The sequence below is a fragment of the Chlorocebus sabaeus genome, chromosome 12 (assembly GCF_047675955.1).
Source record: "Chlorocebus sabaeus isolate Y175 chromosome 12, mChlSab1.0.hap1, whole genome shotgun sequence".
NCBI lineage: Eukaryota > Metazoa > Chordata > Mammalia > Primates > Cercopithecidae > Chlorocebus > Chlorocebus sabaeus.
In genome coordinates this window covers 84562734-84575958 of record NC_132915.1, presented here as the reverse complement: position 1 = coordinate 84575958, position 13225 = coordinate 84562734, and the positions used below count along the sequence as shown (strand labels likewise).

At 44.7% G+C, this 13225-nt stretch overlaps 1 protein-coding gene across 1 annotated transcript; it reads right to left on the bottom strand.

The window, feature by feature from the left end:
* Positions 1-2832: 2832 nt before the first annotated feature.
* On the bottom strand, positions 2833-12993 carry ATP6V1G1 (ATPase H+ transporting V1 subunit G1). The gene is made up of 3 exons (XM_007968295.3): positions 12794-12993; positions 8179-8279; positions 2833-3645 (listed from the first exon to the last, which is right to left on the bottom strand). Exons 1-3 carry the CDS (start codon positions 12873-12875, stop codon positions 3472-3474), a joined length of 357 nt encoding a protein of 118 aa, XP_007966486.1. The 5' UTR covers positions 12876-12993; the 3' UTR covers positions 2833-3471.
* Between the last annotated feature and the right edge of the window lie 232 nt (positions 12994-13225).

Genomic DNA, 13225 nt, shown 5'->3' with positions numbered 1-13225 from the left:
CCCACCTCTTGCATCAGTGTGACCTGGATGTGAGACCTGAAGTCAAAGATCATTTTGGAGCTTTACAATTGACTGCCCTGCTGGATTTCAGACATGCATGGGCCCTGTAACCCCTTTGTTTTGGCCAATTTCTCCCATTTGGAATGGCTGTGTTTACCCAATATTTGTACCCCCATTGTATCTAGGAAGTAACTAGCTTGCTTTTGATTTTATAGGTTCATAGGTGAAGGGACATACCTTGTCTCAGATGAGACTTTGTACTGTGAACTTTTGGGTTAATGCTGAAGTAAGTCTTTGGTGGACTGTTGGGAAGGTATGATTAGTTTTGAAATGTGAGGACATAAGATTTGGAGAGGTCAGGGGCAGAATGATATGGTTTGGCTGCATCCCCACCCAAATCTCAACTTGAATTGTATCTCCCAGATCTCCCACATGTTGTGGGAGGGACCCGGGGGAGGTAATTGAATCATGGGGGCTGGTCTTTCCGTGCTATTCTCGTGATATTAAGTCTCACAAGATCTGATGGGTTTATCAGGAGTTTCCTCTTTTTCACTTGCCCTCACCATGTAAGAAGTGTCTTGCCTCCCACAATGATTTTGAGGCCTCCCTAGCCATGTGGAACTTTTAAGTCCAATTAAACCTTTTTCTTCCCCATCTCGGGTATGTCTTCATCAGCAGCGTGAAGAGACTGATAAAAGCAGAAGGAGGCCAAGTGTGGTGGCTCGCACCTGTAATCCCAGCACTTTGGGAGGCCGAGGGCAGATCATAAGGTCAAGAGATTGAGACCATCCTGGCCAACATGGTGAAACCCCATCTCTACTAAAAATATAAAAAATAGCTGGCCGTGGTGGCGCATACCTGTAGTCCTAGCTACTAGGAAGGCTGAGGCAGGAGAATCACCTGAACCCGGGAGGTTGCAGTGAGTCGAGATCATGCCACTGCACCACAGCCTGAGTAACAAGACTCCATCTCCAAAAAAAAAAAAAAAAAAAAGCTGAAGGAAGAACGAGGGAGAGAATGAATGAGAAGCAATAAAGCATAATACTGCACGATGGAAGCTAAGTCGGCTGGGTGCAGTGGAAGAACGAGGGAGAGAATGAATGAGAAGCAATAAAGCATAATACTGCACGATGGAAGCTAAGTCGGCTGGGTGCAGTGGCTCACAGCTGTAATCCCGGCACTTTGGGAAGCCAAGTCAGGAGGATCGCTTGAGCCCAGAAGTTTGAGACCAGCCCAGGGTACATGGAGAAACCCTGCCTCTACTAAAAACAGAAAAATTGGCCAGGCGCGGTGCCTCACGCCTGTAACCCCAGCACTTTGGGAGGCCGAGGTGGGCGGATCACAAGGTCAGATCAAGACCATCTTGGCTAACACGGTGAAACCCTGTCTCTACAAAAAAAAAAACCACAAAAACTTAGCCAGTCGTGGTGGTGGGTGCCTGCAGTCCCAGCTACTCGGGGGGCTGAGGCAGGAGAATGGCGTGAACCTCGGAGGCGGAGCTTGCATTGAGCCAAGATTGCGCCACTGCACTCCAGCCTGGGTGACACAGCAAAACTCCGTCTTAAAAAAAAACAAAACAAAACAGAAAAATTAGCTGGGTGTGATAGTGTGTGCCTGTAGTCCTAGGTACTCGGGAGGCTGAGGTGGGTCGACTGAGCAGGGGACACGGAAGTTGCAGTGAACTGAGACCACACCAGACCACTGCACTCCAGCCTGGGTCACAGAGCGAGACTGTCTCAAAAAAACAAAAGTGGTTAAATGAAGGAATGGTCAACCCTGTCAGAGTACGGAAGGTCAAGGAGGAAGAGGATGAGCTTTCTCAACCTGGACAGCATTGCTGATCTTGACACACAGCTTCAGTGGGATAGCAAGACTTGAGGGTTTTAACAGTTAAAAAAAAAACACCTCATCCAGTCACTCTTTTGAGGAATTCTATAAAAAGGAACAGAGAAATAACAGTAACTGGAGACAGTAGTGGTCTGAAAAAAAAAATCCTGAGTCATATTAAATATGAGGGTTTTTAAGGTCATCTGGTTGTCGTCTTGTATCAGAACAAGGAAATCCCAAGTTCTTTCAACTGTTTTCACCTATAAGCAATTACTTTTGCAACCAAAGACTTTCGGCTAAGAGGGCCACAGGACATTTAACTTGTAAGGGCTAGGCTAGGTGTGGTGGCTCACACCTGTATTCCCAGCACTTTAGGAGGCCGAAATGGGTGGATCACGAGGTCAGGAGATTGAGACCATCCTGGCTAACACGGTGAAACCCTGTCTACTAAAAATACAAAAAATTAAATTACCCGGGTGTGGTGGTAGCCGCCTGTAGTCCCAGCTACTTGGGAGGCTGAGGCAGAAGAATAGCATGAACCCAGGAGGCGGAGCTTGCAGTGAGCAGAGACCGCTCCTCTGCACTCCGGCCTGGGCAACAGAGCGAGACTCCATCTCAAAAAAGAAAAAAAAAAAACCACCACCACCACAAAACCTGTAAGGGCTAGTGTGAAGGTACTGCAGGTATAATGCACATCATCTAGCCCACCAGAAAGGAAATATGCTTAATAACTTGCCCCAGGCCAAGGCTCTCTAGAGAAAAGAAACTACAGACTAGTTGCTTGCTGTTTTCCAAAACATTTGTTGGGTGAAATCACATGACGTATGTATCACAAACATTTTCTAATTATGTATATAAATGGGTATGTGATATGTGTGCTGTTTGTGCGCTAATGTCCTAAGTGAAATTCTGCAGACCATCTGGGTCAAAGTGCATTATGCATTATCAAAAATGATGAACCATTGGTCATCATGGAGACAAGGAAGAAAATGAACGGGAGAAAAATGCATGACAGAGTCTTTACTTTTAAATGATTACTGATACACCAAGTAATAACATGTAACAAGTTCTTGAATTCTATCATCTAGTAATTTTGATTAAGAGAAACTAAAAGCAGCCCAAATAATTCTACTAGTATTCACTGTTCTAACCATTAGCAAGAATGGACTACATTAAGGCTGGCTGCTGCTTCACACAGGTTACAAAGAACTATTTACTACTTTTTCATAGATAAAGCCCCTGACCTTCAAGAAAGTGTTAGGGAAAAAAATATTTAATCCCTTCCTTTCTTCAAAGAATGGTTATGTGGTGTTTTTTTTTAAAACTAGATCTAAGAAAGAAAAAGTCAACAGTGATATACATGTTGCTTGAGCCAAAAGGCATATATACCTTGCCAAAAAGACAACATATACCCATTAAATTCCTAAGAAATATGAGGTAAAAAGATGAAATCTTTAGATAATTTCTAAGTCTGTACAAAAAAGCTAGATTTGCTACTGCCCAAAAAGTGGAAGGACCTACTATATAATATATGGAAATAATTTAATGCCATTTCATAAGAATGTAACTAGAGCTGTGCTAAAGCTTCATATTCATGAGGGCATCTAAAATGCCACTCCACAGAACAGGTGCTTCTCTCTTCTTCTATCCATTTATGCGGTAGTTTTCATGGATTTCTGGCCGAATGTCACAGACAAAAGCCAAGAGGTTATCCAAGACTTCATCCCTGTTCTGCCGGAAGTAGGTCTGGAGGATGGTCATCTTCTCCTGGGTCTCCTTCTCCACTTCAGTGCTGCAACTGCCATGGGATCCCAGTGCCTGGAGATGGGGAGCAATGTCATAGACGGATTATCAGAACAATGCTCTGGTTGGTCAGGTACATCTCATAAGCTACTTGCTGACTTTTGGAGAAACCCAGGCTCACCAATCAGTATACTCAGAATGTGACCTTGTGGCTGAAGCACATGTGACGTATTCCTTGAGTCAACGCGAGCCACATCTACCAAAAGTAAACTGCACAGCATTTCCACTGCTAGGAAATTATTCCAAAGACATGTATTCACATCTCTCCTCTAAGAGTCTGCTATATAGCCTTAACCAAAGACAGGAATCAACCTAAAAACTCAGCTTGCTTCTATACAAGAGAACTATTCAGGAATTGCAATGAACTGTAAAATATAAGCAAGATATACAACAGTATCAATGTGGTATGTTTTTGTATCTGTGGTTTTAAATGTGGGGAGATACATGGTTTTTAAAAATTCCTAAATAATAATAAACACAAGCCAGACATGGTAGTGCGTGCCTGTAGTCTCAGCTATTTGAGACACTGAAGCAGGAGGATGGTGAGTTGGAGCCCTACCTGAGCAAAATTCCAAGAAGACCCCATCTCCAAACAAAACAAGTAAGAATAATAAACACAAGAAAGATACAATTTAGGAGTAATATACAAGGAGTTTCACCATTATTGGTTAGTGTTTTAGTTCTTAAGTTCAACAGTGGATTCACCAGTGTGTCACATCTGTTCTTGCAAATATAAATATTCTATAAGAATTTAAAAAATAAACCTGTTAACAGTGACTGGCTCTGAGAAGTACTGTAGATCTGAAAGAGAGGAAAACTAATTTCTCATTGCTGCCCCCACCCCCACCCCCGCTTTTATTTATTTATTTATTTTTTTGAGACGGAGTCTCGGTCTGTTGCCCAGGCTGGAGAGCAGTGGCGCGATCTTGGCTCACTGCAAGCTCCGCCTCCCGGGTTCACGCCATTCTCCTGCCTCAGCCTCCTGAGTAGCTGGGACTACAGGCGCCTGCCACCACACCCAGCTAATTTTTTTTGTATTTTTAGTAGAGACAGGGTTTCACCATGTTAGCCAGGATGGTCTCGATCTCCTGACCTCGTGATCCACCCACCTTGGCCTGCCCCTTTTTATTACCTGAATATTTATCGTAAACATCTTATCTCTTCAGTTTCTCTTAGCAATTTCACACACACTGACATGAATTTTCTTTTACCTTCTATGGTCTTCACAGTACAGCTAGCTTTTTGTTAACTGCTGTGCCTTCTTTACTAGAACTTAACCTGTAAGGTTTTGGAAGACATAACTTTTATGTCAGACCCTTTTTATTCACCTAATCTGTTCTTGCCTCACTATACATATATATATGCTAATAACAACATCCCTTCATATTTGTATAACATTAATTTGCAAAAGATTCTCTCACATTACCTATTTCTCACAACGACCTATAAGGAGGCTATCACTCCATTTTTTTCCCCCAAAAAGATGGGATTTCACTATGTTGCCCAGGATGGCCTCAGACTCCAAGCTCAAGAGATCCTCCTGCAGAGCTGGGACCACAGGTGTGCACCACTGTGCCTGACTTTATCACTCCATTTTCTCCTTTTAAGAGATGGAGTCTCACTCTGTTGCCTAGGCTGGAGTGCAGTGGCATGATCTCGGCTCACTGCAATCTCTACCTTCTGGGCTCAAGCCGTCCTCCAACCTGAGCCTCCCGAGTAGCTGGAACTACAGGTATGCACCGCCATGCCCAGCTAATTTTTGTATTTTTTGTAGAGGCAGCGTTTCACCATGTTGCCCACGCAGGTCTTGAACTCCTGGGCTCAAATGATCCACCCACCCTGGCCTCCCAAAGTGCTAGGATTACAGGCAGGAGCCACTGTGACCTTAGGGCTCTTCATACTATACTATAACTGTTCATATTACAGGAATCTCCCGAGGCATTTCATAACAGCTCAGTTGCTAACTCATACTTTTATGTTCAGAACCCCGTTACCTGTTTCTTGAATATAAGCCATATGCCAGGCTCTGCTAAGTTGTCTCAAAAACTAAAGAGGTTATAAATGGAACACTGCTAGAAAGATTCAGAGCTTGATTGAGCGTGGTAGCTCACACCTCTAATCCCAGCACTTTGGGAGGCTGAGGCAGGTGGATCGCCTGAAGTCAGAAGTTCGAGACCAGCCTGCCAACATGGCGAAACCCTGTTTCTACTAAAAACACACACAAAAAAAAGAAAAAAAATTGCTGGGTGTGGTGGTGGGCACCTGTAATCCTACTCGGGAGGCTGAGGCAGGAGAATCACTTGAATTTGGGAAGTGGGGGTTGCAGTGAGCCAAGATCACATCACTGCACTCCAGCCTGGGCAACAAGAGTGAAACTCTTGTCTCAAAAAAAAAAAAAAAAAAAAGAAAGAAAGAAAGAAAAAAAGGAATCAGAGCTTGTGCTTTACAGTGCAATACCAGTACCATCTCTATAATCAACTACAACACACAATGTAAGAATATGAGGGCACATGTCATTGGGACCTCCTAAGCCTGTGCCACAATAAAGAAAAAAGAATGTAAAAATATGAAGACGGGCCGGGTGTGGTGGCTCACGCCTGTAATCCCAGCACTTTGGGAGGCCGAGGCACGCGAATCACAAGGTCAGGAGTTCAAGACCAACCTGGCCAACATAATGAAACCCCATCTCTTCTAAAAATAGAAAAATTAGCCGGGCATGTTAGTGCATGCCTGTAGTCTCAGCTACTTGGGAGGCTGAGGCAGGAAAATCATTTGAACTTGGGAGATGGAGGTTGTAGTGAACCGACATGACACCACTGCATTCCCGCCTGGGTGACAGAGCAAGACTCCATCTTGGAAAAAAAAAAGTGCTGGGCTTGGTGGCTCACGCCTGTCATCCCAGCAATTTGGGAGGCCGGGGCAGGCGGATCACCTGAGGTCGGGCGTTCAAGACTAGCCTGACCAACAAGGAGAAACCCCGTCTCTACTAAAAATACAAACTTAGCCGGATGCACACGCCTGCAATTTCAGTTACTTGGGAGGCTGAGGCGGCAGAATCATTGGAACCCGGGAGGCAGAGGTTGTGGTGAGCTGAGATCATGCCATTGCACTCCAGCCTGGGCAACAAGAGCAAAACTCCATCTCAAAAAAAAAAATGGCTGCCCTGACACACAAGGGTATTTCTACATTGTTTTATGAGCAATCTGACAACTTACAGCACCTATCAGCCCCAGTTCAAGAATCAAAGAAATATGTTAAGTTTTATTTGTATTTATCTTGTTTTTTTTGTAGAGACACGGTCTGGTTTATTGCCCAGGCTGGTTTTGAACTTGTGGCTTCAAGCAATCCTCCCACCTCAGCCTCCCAAAGTGTTGGGATTATAGGTGTGAGTCACTGTGCCCAGCCAAGTTTTAATGGCACTGTAATTGCCAAGAACAAAGATGATCCAGTTTGGGAGGTCGAGATGTGAGGATCACTTGAGGCCAGGAGTTCGAGACCAGTCAAGGCAACACAATAAGACCCTATCTCTACAAAAACAAAACAAATTAGCTGAGCATGATGGATCATGCCTATAGTCCTAGCTACTCAGAAGGCTGGGCAGGGGAGGATGGCTTAAGCCTAGGAGCTCCAGGCTACCGTGAGCTATGATCACACCACTGAGCTACAGCCTGAATGACAGAAGGTGACTCTGTCTCTTAAAAAGAAAAAATTAAAAATTGATCAAAATTTTTGCTACTTAATGCAAGGAGAGAGGTATGTGCCTTTAATCACTGGACTTGGGCCTGGAAGTGTGTATGCTGGAACTACTAGAGGCCACAGTGTAGAACTTGAGAATGATACAAAGTCAAACACAGAGGAGAGAGAAAGTCCTGAACATATTATTTAAGCTCTTGGGTTTTTAATTATATAGGCCATTACATTCCATTTAGAATCAGTTTTAATTATATTTTGTTACCTGCACCCAAGAGTCCTGATAGTTCCTTTTCTCTGTGAAGCCCTCCTCTGTCCTTTCCCCTTTCCACAATTGTGCCTGCCTCCTCTGTACTCTCTGTTTTTGTACTATTATTGTATGCACCATACTGTAGCCTGTATCACTGGTAAATGTCTGTACTATATATACTATACTAAAGTGGGGCTCCATTTGATTTGTTGACAACCGTCACAGCACTTTTCAGTTGTAGCTCTGCATGATTTGCACTGTATTACTGAGTCTCCCTGGCCACCAGATGGTAAGCTACACTCCATGAGGGAAGGGACCATGTCTCTTCCTGGTCACAGCTGATTCCTAGCATCTAGCACAGTACCTGAGGCATGTTAACTGCCTAACAGATATGTGTCAAATGAGTGAATAAATGAAAATTAGGACTCAATATGAGTGGAAAAACTGATCATCCTAAGAGACAGATGCCTAAGCAGTCAATAAAACATATGACTACCACATTTTCAAAATTCAACCAGGATCTCTGAGCTATGCTGGCTATTTTGAAAGCCTTGGTGGGAGGGGGGATTAGGAGACGAAAGCAGTAACAAAAACAAATGGTGCCCCACCGCAGCTTCCTTGGCCTTGAATTCCTTCTCCCTCTGCAGGCGGTACTGTTCGATTTCAGCCTGAGCTTCTTCTTTGGCCTGCTTCAGCCTCCGGTTCTTTCCTGTTTTCAAAGGAGAGAGCTATATCAGGAAGTGGTTAAAAGTAGAAAAGCAAGCAGAGACTCAGATGGTATATTATAACAATAAACCAAGAATAAATTATGACACAGTCTGAAGAGATGTGCATGGGAAAGAGGGAATGCAGAGCTAACAAATAGTACAGGTTCCTCCCTCCTATAGGCTGTACTTAACTAGCAAGTGACAAAACAAAAATGAATACCTTCTATAACTACAGCCCATTAAAAAGATGGAAAAAAATTGTAGAATGTGTCGGAATATTCTCTCAATCTCAACTATTAAGAACGAACATAGAATGAGTAACATTAACCATCTAGGGAACTCTTCTCCAGAAGTAAACACGTAAGTATGCTGCTCATTAAAGCTGCAACCCTACTTAGATGCTTAGCAAGAAGCCTAATAAGCTCCCAAGGACATTAGCCTATAATGTAACTAATGAACCAGATGATGTAACATTGGAAACTAAAAGCAGTGCCTGTCACAAGGAAGTAATGATAGTGGTGACTTGCGAAGGAATGCTGAATGAGGAACACTGTACAGTCAGACTGCACAAGCAGCTGAGAGAAGAGGAGACACAGGTATTTTGGTTTCTAGAAGTGAGTGGCTTAACATACAGCTGGAAAAAATCTCTAGGTTTGGTCAGAGCCTACATGAAAACAGACCACAAGGACAGCCAACATATACCCTCTGCTTTGAGTCTCCACTCACCAAAAAAAAAAAAAAAAAAAAAAAAAAGAGGGGTTCTAGACCATCAACCTATTTATTTAATTCAGAGCAAAAGACATCCTGCATCTAAAATTAGGCTTTGTTATACACATAATTGTATATCAACTGTCTAGAGCCCGTGTGGGTAAATGAAAATAAACTTAACCTTCCACCTCCTGATTAACAACAGAACTTTGGACCTGTAATGAAGTGACCCATGACATCAACATTCCCTGACGTTAGTCTGAAACAATTAACAGGTCTCTCTCTAAGCACTCCAAGGACTATTTCTGTAAGTCCACGTTCATTCCAGTATTATTTCTGGCCTATTACTGGTCTGCTTCGGCCACCTGTACCCCAATCCTTCACATGCTATCCTCCCATCAGCTACAATGGGCTATATTTCAAAGCTAAAGATATTTTTGAAACCAATAACCTACAAAAAACACTCATGGCCCAAACATTATGCAGTAGCTCCACAAGACATCACTCCCAACTCCCATGGCTCCCTGCATTTATAACTCAAGATAATACCATTTACTGCCTTTGGCAAACATCTTCAACATTCAATTTGATACGGGCCTCTAAAAATCAAAAATATTTAAACAGAAAATCGTATTTCTCTTAAATCTTGTTTTTCTTGGGCCTTACATATGGGAGCCAGTGTTTTCTTTCACTCCAATCAAATATGCCATTAACACAAACTTTTTAAAAATTTTAAGGTCCAGGCCAGGCTTGTTGGCTCACGCCTGTAATCCCAGCACTTCGGGAGGCCAAGATGGGCGGATCACAAGGTCAGGAGTTCGAGACCCGTCTGGCCAATATGGTGAAACCCCGTCTCTACTAAAAACACAAAAACTAGCTGGGCATGGTGGCGAGCGCCTGAAGTCCCAGCTACTCAGGAGCCTGAGGCAGAAGAATCACTTGAACCCAAGAGGCAGAGGTTGCAGTCAGCTGACACCACTGCCCTCCAGCCTGGGGGCGACAGAGCGAGACGCCATCTCAAAAAAATAAAAATTAATAAAAATAAATAAAAAAATAAATTTAAGGTCCAACGTAATGATTTCATTAAAAAATTGGATGGGACCATTTTACATACTGCCTCTTCCCAACTCTTAACTGGGCAAGTCAACCATAATTATAAATCAAGAAAGGCAATTTTTCAAACTGCAGTTCTTCTGAATACCTCTGCTCCTAACTATTAACAATTCTGAGACAGGACAGGCACAGCGACTCATATCTGTAATCCCAGCACTTTGGGAGGCCGAGAGTTTGAGACAAACCCGGCCAACATGGTAAAACCCTGTCTCTACTAAAATACAAAAATTTATTTTGTATTTATTTACGTACTGATTAATTTATATGTTTTTGTATTTTAATAGAGATAGGCATGGTGGCGGGCACCTGTAATCCCAGCTACTTGGGAGCCTGAGGCACAAAATCTCTTGATCTCGGCAGGTGGAGGTTGGAGTGAGCCAAGATGGTGCCATTGCACTCCAGCCTGAGTGACGGAGTGAGACTGTCTTCAAAAAAAAAAAATCTGAGACGTATGTTAGCCGTAAACTAATACTGTTTTTTGGGGCGAAGGGGGGACACGGCGTCTCCCTCTGTTCCCCAGGGTGGAGTACAGTGGCATGCTCTCAGCTCACTGCAACCCCTGCCTCCTGGGTTCAAGCGTTTCTCCTGTCTCAGCCTCCCAAGTAGCTGGGACTACACGCGCACACCACCACGCCCAGCTAATTTTTGTATTTTTAGTAGACACGGAGTTTCTCCATATTGCCCAGGCTGGTCACAAACTCTCAACCTCAGGTGATACACCCACATCGGTCTCTCAAAGTGCTGGGATTACAGGTGTGAGGCCAAACTAATACTTTTTAAAACAAATTCACAGCTACCTGAGATACACAAAACCCTGCACCAGGCTTGACAGGATAAAGGTATAAAACATAAATCCTACCTGGCCAGGGTACTCAGAATTATTCTTACAATATTCCAAGCATTTTTTTCTGCACTTCCCCAATCTATTCTCCTATCCCTCCCGACAGATACAACTTCTGTTACTGATGAGCCATCAGAACACAAACTCTGAGAAGTCATTCTGGAAATACTCTATCAAGGGCATGACTGGAAATATTCTGGGAAGAACAAAGAACTTTCCAGTCACTGGAGCAAGAACAAAAGGCTTCCTCCCATTCCCAACACCCTCATAAAAAGCTTTCCAAGTACCACACAACCCCTAATTGCACAAGTAGAAGAGACACGCTTGCAATCTAGTTGGATGTCAGATAGAATAACTCCTATACTAGGAGAAACACCAAGGAATTACTAAGATCAGTATCTTAGCCTTGCATGGAAAAAGAGGCTTCTGAGTCCCAACTATGTTGCTTCCCAGGGTATGGACAAATCATTTCTGAGCCTCATTTTTACCATCTGTAAAATAGGGAAAGAAGCATCTTTCTCACCAGATGGGAAACTAGATACATAAAGTTAAATGAGACATAGTTTCTGTTCTGCAGAAGCTTAGTCGAGTGACTGAGCCATATAAACAAATAGGTTATTGCACAGCAGTGGCAGAAATCAGCACTTGGGAGGGACTCCAAGCCTAATCCGGGTGAGAAGCATGAGTCAGGAAAGGCTTCCCCGAAGAAGTGCTTCCTAAATTTTCAGGTCTGATGGAAGACTAAGGGTCAGAGAACAAAGGCGAGGAGAATTGGAAAAGGCTTCTCCCATCAGAGGAAACAGCGTGTGCCAAGACCTGCAGATGAAAGAAATCATGGTGCTTCTAAGGGACCACAATGATTCAGTATGGCTGGAGGAAAGGACCAAGCCTGACCCACAGGAGCCTCCACTTCATTAAGGAATTTGAGCTTTCTTCTGCAGGCACTAAACGTCTGACTGCAAAGGCGGTAGGAAAATCATATCTGCATTTATTTATTTTGTTCCTTGCCAGCAGGAAGTCACATCTTTGCATTTTAGAAGGATGACTGATTGCAGAGAGAATGGATTGACTGGAGAGGACTAGAACGGGTTCCTCCACTCCCCAGTCTAGATTAAACTCACCTGTTTTAAATTCTTTAGCAACCTTCCATTTCTCCACTCCAGCCCTCATCTCTCCTGCAATTAATTAAGCGATCCAATACCTGCTTCCTTCACTGCGACACTGAATGCCACGTTAGGGGAGACAACTGATGCACTGGGCACTGCGCTTGCCACATATTACACAGAAACACAGACACCTGCCCCCCAGAACACACACACACACACCAATCAACGATTTAGATAGTTACAGTACCTTTAGAGAAACTAGTGTCCTGGACTAAGACGCTGGTAGTAGACATGGAGGAAAAAGTGAAAGATACGCAAGCCTTGGCGACTGGCTAAAGGTGGCAAACGAGGGAGGGAGAAGAGGCAAGTAGGACTCCAGTTTTCCAGACCAAGCAACCGTGTGGATGCTGGCTCCATTCACCGAAACTGACCACCCCAGAGCACTTAAGTGGGAGAGGGGAAGAACAAAGAGCTCCGTTTGGAGAGCCCACTTCACATGCCTCCAGGCCCCAAGGACGGTAACCCATTACTGTTTCCACGCCCAATTTACCATCTCACATCGTGGCTTCCAGGCGATTCGCAAGCCTTCCAGAGCCTCAGCTCCTCAGAGCTTCGAAACACACAACCTTCCGCGACTATGCCCAAGGCCGCACCCCGCAGTTTTTCGGGCCTAATCTACCCACCACCTGCGGCCCAGCGGTCTTCCTTCGACTCGCGCCACGCTGGGCAGCACCACCCTGAAACTCACTTTTACGGGCCTCGGACACCTTCTCGGCTGCCCGCTTCTCGGCCTGCAGCAGCTGCTGGATCCCCTGCGACTGACTAGCCATGGCGGCAGCGATTCTGAGACCAAGGCAAGCCGCCTAAAGCACCTCGAAGGCCCCTTGGGTCAGCTGACACAGCCGCCCACCATCTGCGCCTGCTCCTTGCGCCTGCGCTTCGCCCCTCCCCGTTGTCACGTGGCCGCGTAGCGTAGCATCAGCTGACCGCTCTTGGACTTCTGTGATTAGGGAGAGAGAGGGCGGGGCAGAGGAGAAAGGAGCTGAGCGCCTCGACTGCGCCTGCGCAGGGTCTCCACTCTCCTCCCCGCTCCCCTCCGGGGCCTGTTTTGATGGCTGCCGGGTCATTGGTTCACTCAGTGTAGCCGCCCTGTCACGTCGTTATTGCTATAGTCCCTCAG

Coding starts and splice junctions, on each gene's coding strand:
- ATP6V1G1 (XM_007968295.3), bottom strand. CDS start 12,875: ATGGCTAGTCAGTCGCAGGGGATCCAGCAGCTGCTGCAGGCCGAGAAG. Junction 8,280..12,793: donor GGTGTCCGAGGCCCGTAAAA/GTGAGTTTCAGG, acceptor CTTTGAAAACAG/GAAAGAACCGGAGGCTGAAG. Junction 3,646..8,178: donor TCAAGGCCAAGGAAGCTGCG/GTGGGGCACCAT, acceptor CCCCATCTCCAG/GCACTGGGATCCCATGGCAG.